We start from the raw sequence: 18034 nt of genomic DNA, 5'->3' as shown, positions 1-18034 counted from the left end.
CTGGAATGATGCCAGCAATTAGACCCCTCCACTGGATCTCAGGTCTGTGTGCTGCAGGTCTGGGCTTGGAGGATAGACAGGCAGTAGAGGGGTGGGCCCTGGGGCTTGTCAGGGCTTGGAACTGTGTGAATTCATCCCAAGGTAACTGGGTCTGCTCCCCTGCACAGAGCAGGTCGTGGGATTAGAACCTGTCAGACCAGCTGGTTAAAGTAGGCGTTATGATAACATGTAAAAAAGAACCAGGTTCAACTGTGGTCTCCATAATTTCCTGGCCATGATCCTGGGCAAGTTATTGACTTCTTTATTCTATGGTTTTCTCTACAATAAAGATAATAGAAGGTAGCTCTCAAGATTGTTACAGAAATTAAACAAGGTAACTTGTGTAAAGTTATCCTTTTTTCCTTCCCTCTTTTGCCTCTTCCCTCCTCACACTCCTTTCCTTAGCAGGGCTGGCCTGAGTATAATTTAAGGACTCTGGGCATCTGCAGCCCTAATAGGTTACTGCTAAATCTCCCTTCCCACAAGGCCCTGGATTGGGAATGTCCCTGTTCAATATGGTTTACTAGGGCAGTGGGTCTCAGTGTCCCAGAGTCCTAGTATTAGCATCACTTTTAGAAATGCAACAGTTAGAAATGCAAATTTCAGGCCCACCTCATACCTGCTGAATGGGAACCCTGGGGGTGGGCCCCAGAAGACTGGGCTTTAACACACCTCCCAGGTGATTCTGACCCAGGCTCAGGTGTGAGAACCACTGCAGGGGCAGGTGCCCAAGGGCATCTCCGTGGGAGGAGCCTGGCTTTGGGCCTGGAGTCAGAAGACATGGATGCCCACGGGGCCGGCTTCATGGGCCTGTGACCTGTGCAGTCACACACAGCCCTGAGCTCAGAAGGGCCTCACGGTTGGTTTCATGCTCTTCTGTCTCCATCTTGAAATCTGAACAAGGGGCCCATTTTCATTTTGCACTGGGCCCACACATTATAGGACCGGTCCTGGGTGCAGGTCAGCTGGGCATCTTCCGGGAAGTCACTTTCCCTCTCTGAGTATCACCGCCTGTCTCTGTACAGGGGGTGACAGCCCCCATGTTCTAGAGTAATCGTGAGTATTGAATGTGATACCTGTGTTTAGCAGCCGGCATGGCACCTGGTGCAGGCAAGGGGAGACTGGCTTCCCGAGGTTGTGTGCCAGCCCTGGGCTCACCTCCGGGGACTCCGTGGTTTAATGGGGCTTATGGCCTGAAGTAAGGAGACAGCCGGCTAGGATGCACGCTGGGAGAAGTACTCTGAGTGCCTAATGGGGGGATCTGACCCAGCTGGGGGTCACTGTAGGCTTTCTGGGAAAAGTGCCTAATGAGTAAAAATCTGAGCTGAAGTGAGACAGAGTGGATGTGAACTCAGTGTCAGGGAGGGCAGCATGGTCCAGATGGAGACAACAGCATTACGATGTGTTATCTTCCTAGTTATTAAGAACAGATCTTCCTGGCAGGCTAAAGTGAGATGAGAAGTCCGATGGGCCGGAAATGGTCCACAGGGACCGAAGGCAGGTCAGGTGGCAGCCTCCGACCCTCGGGGCTTGGTCTGGGTGCTTTCCCTTCAGAAGGGCCCTAGGCCATGGGGCTTAAGCCTAGGAATGGGCCCTTGCCCAATGGCCTCCTGGAGCAGGGTAAGTTGTGGCTTTGCCAGCTGGTGCCGCAGGCACGCAATTTATTAATCCTCCGGAAACCTCAGCTTCCTCTGTAGCAAAATGAACCTCGTAACCCCCTCTGGGTGGGCTGTGGCGAGGTTGAAAGGAGGCGATTGCATGGAAGCCCCTGCACAGCTGATTCCTTTTACCCTCCTCCATTTATGTGGAAGTGGGGAGCCCAGGTTTGGATCAGGAGCCCCTCTAGCCCAGGCTTGCTTCCTTGGTGGTGGTGGAGGGTTGGGTAGGGGGTCCTTTCTTTAAACTGTAAGGAAAATCAGGCTGATAATCCCTTTCCTAGAGATGACCAAGTGAGATTAAGGGCTAACCAGCCTCAAGGGCCCAGAAGCAGTGGCTTTAGAGATAGCCAAGTGCTGTCCCTTGGGGGTCCAGCCTGGGGGTTAAATTAAACCCACCAGCTACAGAACAGAGAGGAGTTAGCGCTCAGCCCAGGCCCAGCTTTCTCAGTGGCGACAGCAGCTGGAATTTATCATAGACTTCGTTGCACCAGGTGCTTCCCATGCACTCATCAAGACGGGCGCTCTTATTACTCTCATTTTAGAGGTGAATCAGTGATTTGCTCTTTGCCCAAGGTCATCCAACTAGTGAGTGGCAGACCCCCAAGTCTTAACCACTACCCCAAACTGACTCCCATAAGGACACACTGTGGGGTGGGGGTAAGTCCTGCAATTCTCTGGGCCTCAGAGTTGCCCTGTGTGCCCTGTGGGGTGGGGCCTGATGTTCTCTGAGGCCCCCCAGAGCTCCAGTGTCCTGGGGTCTACATTTCTGGGAGGGCCTGTCACCTGGGTTGTGACAACATACACCCTGTCCTACATCCAGGTTGCTCTTGCCTTTACAGCGTAGATCATCTTCCTTGGGCCCTTTTGGCTCCAGCCTCCCAGGCCTGCTGCCATCTGGGGCTGAGCCCGGGCCCTGCTCCTTCTCCCTTACCCACAAGGAGGAGCAGGCGTGGCCAGAACCTGTGGTTTCTCCACCACAAGTGCATGTGGCCCAGTATTGGTGGGGGCTGGAGCCTATGGGAGATGCCAAAGTTAGAAAGAGTTTGGTGGCTCTGGGGAACTGACCAAGGTCAGTGTGGCTGGAGGGTGTGTGGGGAGGGGCAGGGGACCATGGGAGAGGAGTGGCTAGATTGCAAAGGGTTTTCAGGGAGCAGTTAAGAAATTTCAGGCAGAGGAGGGACTTGACCAGGTTTGCCTCTAAAATGACTGAAAGTGCCAGCATGGGTTAACACAGTGTCAGGCACGCAGCATTTAGACGTTAGTCATGGGTGAGATGCTTTTTGTTCAGTCAGCCATTATGAATACCCAGATTCCCCTTCTTTCTAGCTGTGAGACCTCGGGCCAGTCACTAACCCTGAAACCTCATTTTCCTCACCAGTAGTAATGCAAGAAGAAGGTTAAGGAGCTTCTTTCCAGGGATTGTATCAGGATCAAAGAGAGATCCTGAGGGGATTTCATCTAATCCTGGTTAATCCTGCAAACACTGACTCACCCAGCCCAGCTGTGTAGCCAGGGCCCTTCCAGTCTGCCTCCCAGCTTCACTGTTTGGGGCAGGTCAGGACTCAATCACTGGTTCCAGGAGGGCCCAGCCAAATGTAACTCCCTGCAGGCACAGCTTTACTTTCCCCAGATCCCTTGCTGTCCTCAACCTCAGCCCTGCCCTGGCCAGCCACTGCCTCCTCCTCAGACTCTCCTCAGCCCTGAAGCCCTGGCTGAGGGCCTCTGGCCTTAAGAGCCCCTGGAGATTCCCAGTAAGCCAGTGTGGCGTGGAGTAGAGTGTTCAGCACCTGAGGAACTCACGTGCCTTCCTGGGCCTCAGTTTCCTCATCTCTAAAATGAGATTGGGACTACCTACCAGATTAGTCTCCTACAGTCCTATAACAAATTACCACACATTTAGTGGCCTAAGACAACACACACATTTATTATTTTACAGTTCCAGAGATCAGAAGTCCTAAAGTGGGCCAGCAGGGCTGTGTTCCTTCAAGAGGCTTTCCCTTTTGTAGCTTCTAGAAGTTGCCTTCAGTCCTTGGCTCCTGGCTCCATCCTCCATCATAAAGCAGCAGTGCAGCATCTTCTAGTCTCTCTCTCAATGCTTCAGTCATCATCACATTGGCTTCTCTCTCTCTGCCCCTCCTACCTCCCTCTTATAAGGACCCTTGTGATCACACTGGGCCCACCCAGATAATGCAGGGTAATCTCCCCATTTTCAGATCCTCAACTAAATCACATCCTCAAAGTCCTTTTTTACCATGTAAGGTAACATTCACAATTTTGGTGATTAGGACGCAGTCATCTTGGGGTCCATTATTCAGTCTTGCCCGGTAGTTGTGAGGATTAACTGAGACAAGACATGCAAAAGGCTCAGACAGTGCCTGGGACATGGCACTCCATCCTTCAGTACACTTTCTTTTCCTCCTCTCTCTGGGCCTGTCTCCCTGTCCATAAAATGCAGTCTGTCCTGCTTCAGCAGTGGGATCTCAGCTCATTTAAAGTGTGTAGTATGGACAGGCCAACTGTGCCCTTGGCCCAGCCTGGGCTTCGTAGGAAGCAGCAGAATTGAGCCCTGTGACACCCCCAGCAGTGCTCGAAAAGCCCCCCTCTCCTCCTCTCTCTCTGGGGCAGGCCTCCTCTCAGTTCCTGGCCTGCTGAGCATTTCCCATCATTCCCAGGGATGGCTGATGGGAAAGGCTGAGCTCAGGATCCCTGGGGAGGGTCAAGGGGTGGAGGGAGGAGGGAGAGAGGCTGGCAGCAGCCTCTGTGAGAAAAGGGAAGAGGAGAGGCCAGGAGAAGAGATTTACAGGGAGAGAGGTCGAGGTTATCAGTGCTCAGGATGAGTGGGAGAGGGTGGGGCAGGGCCTCCAAGCTGGGCCTTAAAGAATGGTCAGGTCTCTCTCTACCTTCTGGTCTGGCTCTGGCCACACTGTTCTGTCCCTCTGCCAGCCATCCCTCCTGAGAGGCTCGGGACCCTGAAGAGTATGTATGTATGTTGCGATCAGGAGGAGGATGTTGCAGACCAGCAGGGCTGGAAGTCAGAGATTGCTGCCTGGCAGAAATACCCACCGCCCTTGGTGAGAAGCCAGCGTCTGTCCCCACACTTTCCTGCTGCTCAGAAGTCAGTCTCCATTTTCCCTGGGACTTGTTTTCTGCCTCACTTTTTTATTCCCTTCATCATTAAAAAAAAAAAAAAAAAAAAAAAAAGATTTTGCTTATTTACAATATTCCCTCACTTATTGCGGGTATTATGTTCTAGACCCCCGTGATAGGTGAAAATCCACGAAGTAGGAAGCTTACATTTATTTTAGTATTTATATATATTTTAAGGCTTTATAAACCCTTCCCACACACTTATAAACCGTTCCCAGTCCCTTATTAACCTTTCCCACTCCCTTATTAACCTTTCCCACACTTTTATAAACACTACTTATGTTCTTAAACATATTCTACAGTCTTACACCTATGTAGCTTTAACAACATATATGTATACAGTACTGCAAAATCCTGCAATATAGCAAAAAATCCGTGATAAATAATTAAATATAATATTTTTAAAAATCCCACTATACAGTGAGGCTGCGATAAGTGAACTGAGATATAGAGAGGGACTACTGTAATTTTAGAGTGAGGGTAAGGGAGGGAGAAAGAGAAGGAGAGAAATATCAATGTGTGGTTGCTTCTCTCATGCCCCCAAATGGGGACCTGGCCCACCACCCAGGCATGTGCCCTGACTGGGAATTGAACCATCGATCACCTGGTTTGCAGGCCAGCGCTCAGTCCACTGAGTCACACCAGCCAGGGCTCTGTCTCACTTTTCTTATTTGCATGTATGTGTGTTGGGGGCAGAGGCAGGTAATACCTAGCACCATTGTGAGATTTGAGAGAATCAAATGAGGCAGTGATTTTGAACATACTCTGCTGTGTAAGAATGTGTAATTCCATGCATATGCATGTCACTGTAATGTTCTCTCTTCCACACCTTGACAACGTGGTCAACTCTTAACCATTCTTCAAGTCCCAGCTCAGCTGTCCCCTGCTCTCTGTAACTTTCTCCTCAGCTATCCCTGGTCCATCTGGGAAGAACTGAGCCTCTCCCTCCTGGAGTTACTGCTACCTTCTTTATAACCTGCCTTGGGGTGCCTTTTGCAGGATAGCTGTTGGTGTGTGCCTCTGTCACACCCATCATATGTGGGCAGTGCCTTCAACATAGTCCCCTCTGCATCTCAAGGTCACTGTAGTTTTGGTAGGACGGAGACAGAATGGCAAAGGCACTAGGGGAGCTGGCCTCCAGGGTCTGACCGGGGCGAGGTCCCCCCCACGTGGCACTTTAGCCCTTAGAATTGAGCAGCCACCGTGACTGACTCAGTCAAACTCACAGACACTGAGCTCAGAGCTGTGGCCAGGTCATCCAGGTACTAGGGCCCTTCTCTCTCTGTGATGTGAATACTTGTGATTGTGCCTGAGACCTCCTGCTGATAATCCAGATATCAGGGGGGCCTGCTGGTCATGAGGTTTCCTGGTGAGGGTATAACCTGAGCCAAGAGACAGGGAAGGTGTTGAGGGAGGGGCTGTCCAGGCCTTAAGGAGCATCTTTTGTAATCTCATCCATCACACTAAAAGCACCCCCAGGAGGCTCATGTCCCAGAGCCCATGGCCTGCTAAATTCACAGAGTACCAAATAAATGTCAGAAGATGTGGCATGGGGGTCAAAGGCTTCTCCACCCCTGGCTATCTGTTCTTGCAAGAGAGTACTTAAGTCTTTCCCCCTAATAGGCTTAACTCACATAGAGGTGGAGCCTTGGATAGCCTCGTTCACCCTGGCAATTCTGATACCTCTCAGTGCACTAACCCTACCATAGATCGACCTTGGACTGTATTCCAGGCATAGGCAGACATCAGCTTGTTCATTCCCCTCAACACCCTGGAGGTAGGTTGTGTTATCCCATTAGCCAGATGAGGTTAGGGGAGGTGAGGAACCATTAAGTGCCAGGACAGAGATCCAGACCCTGTTCTAGTTGCTCTTCCTCGTATCTGTCAGCATTTGTGCAGCCTCCTGGGGGCTCAGGGGAAAATAAGCATCTGGGTTGGGGCGGGTGGAGCTGGTTCTAACACCATCACTACAGGCAGGTTGGTGGATAAGGAAGAGGTTAGCACTATTCCTCCTGGCAGGGTTTCCACAAGCTCCCAGGAAAAAGAAAGGGAACCAGCCTGAGGGGCAGGTGGATGGTTTGGGGTGAGTATGGGGGTGTTTATTACCAAGTCCCAGGCGTGGTTTGGGAGAGGTTTGGAGGTGCCCCAGAATGCTCCTCCCTGCTCACTGCTTCACGGACAGCCACTCTTGGCTGACTTCACTGTGACCACCTCATCTGCAGGCGTGTGTGTTCTTAGAAGTAATGGAAAAGCATTTCCTAAAAATGCTCAATAACTCAGTCTTGTCCTAACAACAGGCCTTTGTCTCTGTCCAGCACTCTGGCCTCCCAGGAACTCCTCATACTCGTGATGTCCTCTTAGCTGCCCAGGCCCCTGTGAGGTAGCATGACCCCTGCTGAGAGCCGGTGACTAGCCAAGGCCAAGATGCACAGGGACCTGCCCAAGGCCACGCAGCCAATGTATTTACTGTGGTGATGGTTAGTATTTTCACCACTTACAGAGCCTTATTTAACATTCTAGACAGCTGAGATGCAGGCCGATGAAGGGACAGGCCTGCCTGACTCCGAGCCCTGAACTCCTTTATGATGGACCTTCTCTGTGCTACACACAGTCCCAGCCCCAGAGCCTCCCATCCTCAGGGTGCAAACATCAAGGAGGTATATGAGATAGGCACCCTCCACCTTTCGGCAGCCGTCCGTCTCGAGAGACGATGGTGTAGCTTCTTAAGAGTCTATCTGCACCGCCGAGAATGGCTGTGCAGTCCGACTCGGGAGTGACACGGTATCTGTCTCCTCCCGTGTTGAATCGACATCTTGCGATGACGCTGGAGTGTCCTCTCCAGTGAAGCCGAAGCTACAGAGCCTGGGCAGGGTGATATGGAGGGTCTGCTGTTGCCCATGCAGCAGACCCCCCCTCTCTTCGCAGCTGAAGGGTCCAAGGGAAAGACGGAGTCAATACAGCTTGGCTTCAGGTGCGCCGCAGGAGTTGCCGGTGTTGACTACAACGTCAAACCGCCTTAGGGACTCCGGCTCCGGATTTTCTGTCGGGGTTTACTCCCTTAGCCTTTCCCCTGAAGAGGTATGCGGCAAGGCAGCGGAGGTTTTTTGGAGTCAGAGTTTTCCTTCTCTGATGTGCCCTGACTGGAAGATCGAACCAGCGACACTTAGCTCGCAGGCCGACGCTCAATCCACTGAGCCAAACCAGCCTAGAGGCACAATAAAGGGAATAATGCCTCTTTCCCCCTTGTGTTATCCTCCCATTTTAATTTTAAAGATTTTATTTTATTTTATTTTTAGAGAGAGGAGAAGGGAGAGAGAGAAAGAGAGAGAGAGGAACGTTGATGTGAGAGGGAAACATGGATCAGTTGCCTCTTGCTCACACCATGACCTGGGACTGAACCCGCAACCTGGGCATGTGCTCTGACTGGGAATCCAACCAGTGATCTTTCACTTTGTGGGATGATGGCCAACCCACTGAACCACACTGGTCAGGGCTTGTCCTCCCATTTTAAACATGATATAAATTACCTAGCCCATGACAAATAAATGACTAATCTTAAAATAATTGTTTTTGTTTTCTAAATTTTAATAAAAGTACTCAGTTTAAAGTTTCAAGAGAAGGGTAACAGTGGCTCTGAGATGACTGATGAGCACGTGTTTCGCCTTGTGATGCTGCACTTTCAGGGAACTTCTTACGTCCTGAGCTGTACCACAGCATGTCCAATAGTGACTGTATTTAGTTTGGAACACACTTAGGAGAAATTGTATCTTTCAAAAGTTATCTAATTATTTTAATTAGTGAAGCAGATGGTACATTTCTTATTTTTTGCTCTGTGACTGTGGGCAAGTTACTTAATGTCTCTGTGTCTGTTTTCTCATATAAAAAGTAGGAATAATAAGAGTATCTGTCTTATACGGTTCTTGTGAGGATTAAATGAGTTAATATGTTTACAGTCGTGTCCTGCTTATAGTAAATATTTCATAAACATCAGTTATAAAAATAATAATAATTTCTTAATCAGAAAATATGCCCAGATTAAGTTACCACATCTGGTCAGATTGCTTTTCAGCAAATACATATTCAGCTAACATCCACTGACTGCTGGCCCTGGGCTTGCCTGGGCCTTGGTCTCGGGGTCCAGCTGCTCCCTTGCTCTGCCCAGTGGCCTGGGTTCACTCATTTCCACCTCTCGCTCCCAGCTCCCAGCTTCCAGCTCCCAGCTTCCAGCTCCCGGCTCCCAGCTCCCGGCTCCCAGCTCCCAGCTCATAAAATGTGTAGGCAAAGCACTTTGTGGATCGATGCTAACTAATAGCAGCTCCCTGGAGTTGGCATGCCTTTAGAAAGATGACTGTGGAGGCAGCTCAGACCAGGCTCAGGGACGGGCCCCCTGGGGAAGGCCAGGGGTGTCCTCAAGGCAGGACCTGGAAAGGGCCTTGCTTTTCCTCCTCCCTGATGTCTCCTGCTGTTTCAGCCAGGAGTGGGTATTGACAGAGTTGGAAGATTGAGGGGTGGGGGTTTTGGAGTGTTGCCCAATTAGCAGCAGAGCCAGGAGCAGAGACCCATTCAGACCACATATCTGGACACATCCAGACTAGAACTAAGTACACAACTAAGTCAGGGTCTCCCAGTTGCTCACTTCACTATCTCTCAAGAAGTTGATAGTCCTGGCCAGGACAGACAGCTGCTGGCCTCTGCTCAGACACATGGTTATCTTAAGGATGGCAAAGAAGCTTCAATTTAGTTGAGGGCATGAATGGGAAGTTGGTGTGGGACCCTCTGCAAGGGATGATGTGGGCATTCTTCCCCTGCATTCTGCCCCAAAGGGAAGTCCTTCTCTGTGTGTTAGACTTAGAAGTCTGTTCTGGGAATTGTTGTGGGAGTAACAGATGGGGATTGTCCTCTGGGAGTTCCTAGTCTGATAGAGGAGGCATGGCCTTGTTGTCTAAGAGAGAGACTCCTGTATGATGAGGGGGAATAGGCCCCTGTTCTCTGGGATTCCCTGAGGGAGGGGACATGACCCTCTTGTCCTCTGGCAGCTCCTTGTCTGAAGAAGGAGGCATGACCTTTGTCCTGCAGAAGCCTCCTAGCTGATGAAGGGGTCGTGGCCACCTCCCTCAGGGAAATCCTTATCTATCGAGGAAATCTGACCTCTTTCCTCAAGAAGGCCCCCTCTGATGGGGAAGGCTCATCTTGTTAGCTCTTACTGAAACCCCATTTGATGGCTTTTGTCTTTGCCTCCCTCCTCCCTGCCTCCTTCCCTCCCCCACCTGATTCTTAGGGAGCCCAGGTCTATAGGTAGTAGCCACAGAAAGCTGGGCAGAGTCATGTGCTTGGCTGCTGTGGGTCAGGGAGGAAGGGGGACTCTAGAGGAGCCCCCATAGCAAGTAAGAGTGACATGGAAAATTCCCAGTGCAGGTGTCTTTGTGGGACAGGAGTTGCCTAGCTGTGCTGAGTATCCGTTGGGGGTAAAGGAGGGAGGCTCTCCCAGGCTGGGAAGGGAGGTGTGAGCACTCCCTCCAGGGAGCCCCCATCTCCACACAAGCCAGACTATTGGGGAGGAAAGGGCCCCAGAGACCCTTGCCCTCGGCTGGTCCACGCTCTGGCCAAGGGCTGCCAGCCCAGAGACATCCGCCCTCCAAGGCCTGAGAAGCCCACAGGAGGAGAGGAAACAGGACGCGTGTCAGGAACGCCTTTTCCTTTTGTTTGTAACTGACCCCCTCACTCAGGGCTGGGGAGAGCCATCCTGCAGGCCCTGCCCAGGTCTGGCTGCTTCTGCCTCCAGCCCTCGGCTCCGGCTCTTCCAGGGCCTCCTCCAACCCACCCAGTCCCCCCCACCCCCCATCTCGGCTGCTGCTCCTGGGCTGGTCCTGTAACTTCACCAAGACACAGGGCTGTCATACAGAAAATGGGGTAAGGCTTCCTCTGGGCCTCATCCGAAAGTTTGTTTTTCTCCTCTCTGTATAGGATTGACATAACTGAGATGTGTACTGAGCACTTTCTGTGTGCTGACATCTGGGGTGGGCAGGATAGGGTAGGAATAGGTGTGGGCAGACAGGAAGTCTGTTTGGACTTGTCTGAAGAGTCAGGGGACATCCGCATAGAGATGTCCCCAGCCTAGTGGGTGTGGAGTCAGAGAGGGTCTGGCTAGAGATGGAGGTGTGGACCTATCAGCATCTGGTGGCAGCTAAAGTGGCCGGGTGGGTGGAGTCACCCAGGGAACTGCTTGTCATGGGCTCTGGGAAGGAGTGGAGGCCACAGCCAGTCGGGCTCAGATCCGGAACCTGTGGAGAGCTGGATGGGGGACCCCTCAGCTAGGGCTGCAGGGTCTCAGAGGACTGGCACTGGGACGGAGTCACTGGATGGTGCTCCCAGAGGGATGTGAGGCCTTCGGCTCAGCAGGTTGGGTATGGGGGGGGGGGTTTGGGGAAGAGTGGGCCTCAGGTGAAGAGGTAGTAAAGGTGAAGTTGCCCAGACATCCAAGAATGCGGTCAGCCAGACTGGCATTCTTTTATTTTCTCATTGTTTGAGTTTGTCCTCTGCTGGCTAGAGGGCTACTGGGGAGTGCATGTGTATATTTATGTAACGTAGGTATGTGGGGTTGTATGTGAGAGGTGTGTGGACTGTGTTATACAGGTATGTATGTACTTAGTGTTTGTGTGTGGTGTTTGTGTATGTATGTGGTTGTGTGTGGTATGTGTAAGTGTGTGTATGGTGTACTTGTAGTGTGAGGTACGAAGTGTACATGGTATGTGTGTGGTATATATACGGTTGTGGTGTCATGTGTGTGATATGTGGTGTGTGTATATGTGCAGTAGGTGTGGTGTCTGTAGGTATGTGTCTGCAGGTACAGGTGTGGGGTGGGTATGGTGTGTGTGGTGTGTGTGTGTGTGGATGAGATGCCCAGAGTTCATGTGTGTGGCTGTGTTCAGACCCTTGTTCCACATGTGGCGTACAGCAGCAGGCTGGTGCTGAGCTCTCTGCCTGGGCTGGACCATAGCAGCATCCTCCAGCCTTGTGAATTTCTCTTTTCTCCTTAGGGTTACACCCAATGGTGTGTGGTAACAGTTGGCCTTCCCGAAGAAAAGGGGGCTGGAGGTTGTGGCATTTGCCAATTTCTGTGGTGTAAATTCTCCCACCATGGATTGCACAGACTGATGTGATATCATTGAACATGGAGCCGGGAAGAGGTGCCAGTAAGACACCGTCATATAGCACTCCCACCATATACATGAATAGACTTAAATTATCGTATCAGAGCAAGATCAACATAGTAAAATTGAGTAAAATAATTAGTAAGTGATAAGTTTTGAATATGTATTCCCTTTGTTTTTAATATAATTCAATTACACATTTAGATTAGGATTTCTCACTATTAGGGGATTCTTTGTGGGGGCCTGGGAGGGGGCTAACTCATGTATTGTGCAGCCAGTGATCCTGGTCTCTTTGTACTAGATGCCAGTAGCCCCTTCTCACCCCTCCCCCAAGTCTCCAGGTATTGCCAAATGTCCCCTGGGGGGCAAATTTGCCCCCGGTATAGAGCCACTGGCAAGGATGGCATTTAACAACTAGCTTGCAAAGTTCCTAACAATGTGACAGTTGGCTCTTATGAGCTAGCTCCAGAACATTGAGGGCACCTTATCTGGCTAAATGTAAGGCATTGATTTCCCCTCCAGAATGTTTTCTTAGGAAGGAGCTGCCACCTCAGGCCATAGCTGTCAGTCGTTACAGAGGCCCTGAGCACAGAGGGTTCTCAGCCCCTGGTAGAGCCCCCAGTGGCTGATGAGCTGGAGTTGGAAATGCACCACTGTACTGATCTGTTCTGATGTTTTAGAAAATGTGAAAATGGGGAAAATATAATGCTTCTGAATTAGTATCCTATCTTGATAAAGTATATAATTCTATATTCCTAAAAGTTTGTATTTTCAAATTGGCAAACAAAATGAGTAAAACTTTGGATGAAATCTTCCCACTGGGGGAATCATGGACTGTGTGTGTCTGGGCCCCGCTCTAATGGGCTCCTGCTGAGGACTGACATGTCTGCCCAGCCGCCCTGACTCGTCCTCGTGGCCAGGCTTCCCACCTCGTTTGCCACTTGGCCTGGGTCCTATTTTTCCAAGTTTTGAGCTCAGAGTTGGGCTCCTGCTTATTCATTCATTCAAAGTATTTATTAAGCACTGATTTTGTCCAAGGGAAATGAACGACTGAAGGAAGAGGGTTCCTGCTCTCTGGAGTTTGTCAAGGTTTCAGTTTGAGGAGTGCATGTGCTGGCCCCTGTGGGTGCTGAGGGGCTGCAGGCAGGACGGAGGGAGGGAGGGAGCTGAGCAGGTGTGTCTGTGCCTCCGGTGTTCCTGGCGCTGAGCTGGGCACGTTACACATCACCTCATTCTGCGCCCCCACCCTGCTTTGGAGGGACGGTTTGTTTATTTGTGGGGAGTCTGTCTCCCTGCTTCAGAGTGGAGGTGCTGTGGCAACAGGGCAGAGGGGCTGCATCTCCTGCAGGTAAGAGCAGGACCAGGCCAGAGACAGGAAAAGTAAAAGGAAGTACAGAAAGGAGGGAAGTAGGAAAGATGGATGGAAAGAGGAAAGAAGGGAAGGAGGTAGCGGGGAGGAGCAAGCAAAACCTACCCGACTCCAGTGAGAGGAGTCAGGGCAGGGCGCTGCATGCTGTAGCAGGTAGGGAAGGCTTCCTGGATGAGGTGACCTTGGGAAGGAAGGATGGACAGGATTGCATTTGGGAGAACCGATGGAAAGGCTAGTACAGAAAGAGAGAATAGCGGGGCTTACCCCTGGAGATTTCTGGAATGTGAGGGACTAATCTGGAGTTTAGTTTAGCCCAAAACTGTTGTTTTTCATTGGAGATTGGGAGGAAGACAGACAACTAAAAAAAGCGTCCTTGTCTCTCCCAGGGGTGACATCACCCCCTCTGACAACCCCAAGGCCTCTCACCTGAGGGACATTTGGCAAGAACTCTCCCCTGGGCACTGGAGCGGGGGGTGCACAGAGAGCTGGCACAGGGGATCTATGCTACCACTGATGTCAGCTTCCCTTTATCAATTCTCTGCTAGGTACCAAGTCTTTTTTTTTTTTTTTTTGTACTAAGTCTTCATATATACCTTCAACCTATGAGGTAGAGATCACCCCGATTTTCCAGACCAGGAAAACGATGCCTCAGAGAGGGTGCTAAACTCACCCGAGGTCACACTGGACTCGAACAGGGTCTGCCTGCTTCAGCGTCCACGCTCTTTCCTCTGCCAGCAGCCTTCACTTTCTGTCTTCCACCCTAGATAAGGCTGCAGAGTGTTCAGGGGCCATCTGTGGGCTCTTTGGTATCCAGCTGCCAGCCCACTTGGTGAACTTTTCACTAGCTTCTGACTTTCAGTCTCCAGTTTCTTGGGTTACCAGAAAATGGGTTATGCTCCTTTAAGAAACTCTCCCTTTTGTCATGGCCACCCGGTGGTTCCCAGCCTTCCTCATTCCGCACTCCCTGAACTTCACTACTATGTGTCATGGCCAGAAAAGTGAACCCATGAATGTAGCAGGAAGCTGGAGGAAATGCTGTCTGCCTAGAAGCCAGCGGCCAGGAGCTTGACTTGGCCAGACCCCCACCTGCCATCCACCGCCTTGCCCCTCAGACCTGCCAGACACCACCATGTGCCCTGCTAGCCTGCAGAGGCCCAAGGGAGCCACGCACGATGTGACAGGAGCACCCGGAGCCTGGGGCTCTCCTCTTTGTGGCTCTCAGCACACCAGCCTGAGCCTGAGCCCAAGTTTCCTGGCCCCAGCACAAGACTCTTCCCTCCCTTGGGGAATGAAGCAGCGTGCCCTGTGTTCCCTTGGGCTCCACAGATCTGTGAAATGGGGGTGACATTTCCTGCCTTCCTGCTTCCTTTCTCCTCCTGGGCAGTCCTGGGAAGCAGGTGCATCAATGGTGGGTAAACAGGCAGGCAATGTTCTGACATGGGGAGGACTGTTCAATTCTGTCTGTGCTGACAAGCCTGTACACAAATAACTCTGCTGCCAGGGAGAATGTGATAAGGGCCCTAGAAACCTCTCTGCCACCAGGGCCACCTGCTTCTCACGCCTTCCTGCTCCCTGATGGCTGTTCTCACACCCAGGGAAGTGGGTCAGAATGTAGGGCGGCTGTACCTGAGCGTTAATGCCCCCTTGCATGCTCCCCATGCTGCCCAGCTAAGCCACGATCACCATCAGAGGCAGTGGTAGGGGAAAGTTATGGGATCTGGAGCATCTCTGTCTCCAAAATACAGTTCTGGCCAATCAGTCTTCCTGCCTCCAAAGGCCCACGACTCCCCATTGCCTTCTATATGGTCCAAGTTCCTTAGCTTGGCATTCAAGACCCTTCACACCTAGCCCAGGTCCCAGCGCATGGAGGTGCTCCAGGACTATCTGGCAGTCAGGGGACCATTCTCTGGCCCATCCTCCTCCCTCTGCTCCTCTCTGGTGCTCAGGACACGCTTTAGCCACATCAGTCTGCCCACTGTTGCCCAGGCTCCCAGGGGACTCAGTTGCTCCCTTTGGGCCTCCTCCTGCAATGCTGTCACTTTACCATGACTGTTCTTTAGGATCTCCCTCTTTGCTGCATCCTCTCTTGAAGTCTTTCTTGACTTCCCAGACAGAACCACAAAATCCCACCCAAAAGGGAATATTGTGAGTGGTTAATGGTATGATCTCAGGAGGCAGATCACCTGGGCTCTGACGTCTAGTTCTATCCCTGAGAGATCTTAGATAAATTAGTTAGACTCTCTTTGCCTCAGGTTCCTCATCTGTGAAATGGGGATACCTCCTTATAAGGTTGTTGGAGGAACAAATGAGTTAATATTTATGATACACTTAGAGCAGGAACTGGTACCTGGTTTCTCTCCTGGATAAGTTTTCTGATGTTGACTGAAGACTCAGTAGTATTTGAAGGTCTTCCCACATTCACTGTTGAAAAATACAACATTTTTCTCCAACATGGATTTTCCAGTGTTCCCAGAGGAATGAACTGTTTCCAGTGATTTCTCAAGTCACTGGTAGTGGGTCACCATTCACAGAGTCTCCCCAGGATGAGTTTTCTGATGTTAAGATGTGTTTTGTCTAAATAATTTCCCATAGGGGGCCCGTTCATGGGGTTGCTCTCCTAATACTGGCTTTATGACCTTGGATAAGTTATTTAGGACCGCCGAGTCTCAAGTTTCTACTCTGAAAAAATGGGAATGTTCAGGAAAATAATATAATATCATCCCATGTGTGAAGTGCGTGGCACAGCACCTCGCTCACGGAGGACATCGTGCTTGGCGGGTGTCTCTAACGGCCTATACCATGGTTTTTTGTCAGCAGGGACCATGTATTGTTTATCTTACTGCCCCCAGAGCCTGGCAGTGGTAGGGGCTGCGTGAATGTGGGTAAGTGAAAAGTAAGTGGGAGAGCCGTTGGCCAAAGCTGAGCAGATGCCTGTTCTGGGTATATCGGTTATATTTCTGACTCAGCCTGATGGTGGCTGGGGCCGTGCCCATGTGGAGCATTTCCTAGGCCCAAGGCCCATTGATCCTGATAGCCAAAGAGAACTCTAGGCAGAAGGAGAGATCCCTAGAATTTGCTTACCTAGAGAAAAGGATCATTACCAATTACCATCTATTTAAACTTAATCCATACTCATTTTTGACTAATTCTCTCTTTGAACATTTATTCAACAACATTCAACCTATATTTATTTACTGAGTAAGTATGGCATCATGCAATAACACAGATAAAAGCTCTATTCTCATTGAAGTGATATAAGTGAAGCAGAGGGTGAGTAAACAGACCATTACAAAGTGTGGGAAATGCTGTGACTGGGGACATACCGGGTGAGGTAGTTGGGAGGCACCTAACTCAAGTCTTGGGGAAATAAGGAAAGGCTGCCTGGAAAAGGAGAGGTCTGAGCAGAGGACACAAAGAGTTCTAATAGCTGACACTGCAGGCCTGGGGAGGGGTCCAGGGAATCGCAGAGATGCGGGCTCTGGATTGTAACATTGCAGAAACAGAGATTCTAACTTCAAAGGATTCAGAGTTATAGGATCCATATTTCTCTACTTTACTTTCAATATTTTTTCCAGACTCTCCTTTCTCCAAGACCTGAGACATGTCTTGCTAGGGAAGCTCTGGCAGTTTTATAATACAATTTATACTTATTGTACAAAATGGAATAAGAAGTATATAAAGAAGTGGGTGGTTGGGTGGGGTGAGGGAGGGAGTCTTCTTCAACCCATTAGTATTCAGGCACATGTCCTCTCCTTTCATTCATTTTTGGGAGTTTGTCTTTAGTTTTATTTTTAAAACTTGAGATATAATTCAGCTGCCATAATAGTCACAATTTTAGTGCAAAAGACCACAGTAGTCACAGTTTGAGTTTGTTCACAATGTTGCATAACCATCACCACTATCTAAGTCCAGAACATTTTCATCACCCCAGACAGAAGCTCCTGTCCATTAGCAATCACTTCTCATTCCCTCTCCCACCAGCCCCTGGCAACTGCTAATCTACTTTTTGTCTCTAGGTACTTTCCTATTCTGGACTTTTCATATAAATCGAATCAAACAATGTATGGTCTTTTGTGACTGACTTCTTTCACTTAACCTGATATTTTCAAGGTTTATCCATGTTGTAGCATGGATCAGTACTTCATCTCTTTTTGTGGCTGACTAATATTCCATTGTATGTGTGTGTATATATATCACATTTAAAAATACATTCATCAATTGATTGATATTTGCTTTATAATATTTTATGGTTATTATGGATAATGCTGCTATGGATATTTATGTACACATTTTTGTATGAACATCTGTTTTCAGTTCTCTTGGATATATACCTAGGAATGGAATTGCTGGGTCATATGTTAACTCTGTTTAACTTTTAGATGAACTGCCAAACTGTTTCCAAAATGACTCCACCACATTACATTACCAACAGCAATATATGAGGGTCCACTTTCCCTACATCCTTAACTACACTTGTTATTATCCTTTTTAAATTATAGCTATTCTAGTGGATATGAAGTATCTCACTGTGGCTTTGATTTGTATTTCCTCAGTGACTAATGATGTTGAACATCATTTCATGTGCTTATTGGCCAATTGTATATCTTCTTTGGAGAAATGTCTATTCAAATCCATTATCTTTTTCTAATGGGGTAATTTGCCTATTTATT

General features: G+C 49.8%; 1 protein-coding gene across 6 annotated transcripts in view; it reads left to right on the top strand.

Annotated features, from left to right (window-relative positions):
* Window positions 1-18034, top strand: part of ARRB1 (arrestin beta 1) — a 66752-nt gene that overhangs the window by 23691 nt on the left and 25027 nt on the right. Inside the window, exon 1 of one of the 6 annotated variants that reach the window (XM_090265499.1) lies at window positions 10735-10754. The exons of the other annotated variants lie outside the window; for them this stretch is intronic. Coding sequence (XP_090121625.1) covers window positions 10750-10754 — 5 coding nt within the window. The 5' untranslated portion in view covers window positions 10735-10749. Of the gene's footprint in view, window positions 1-10734; window positions 10755-18034 lie in introns of those variants that run through there. 6 annotated transcript variants of the gene reach the window in all.

The sequence above is a fragment of the Furipterus horrens genome, unplaced genomic scaffold (genome assembly GCF_987537825.1).
Source record: "Furipterus horrens unplaced genomic scaffold, mFurHor1.1.pri manual_scaffold_2, whole genome shotgun sequence".
NCBI classification, from domain to species: domain Eukaryota; kingdom Metazoa; phylum Chordata; class Mammalia; order Chiroptera; family Furipteridae; genus Furipterus; species Furipterus horrens.
Note: the sequence above shows the minus strand (reverse complement) of the source record. Positions and strands in the feature narration are given on the sequence as shown.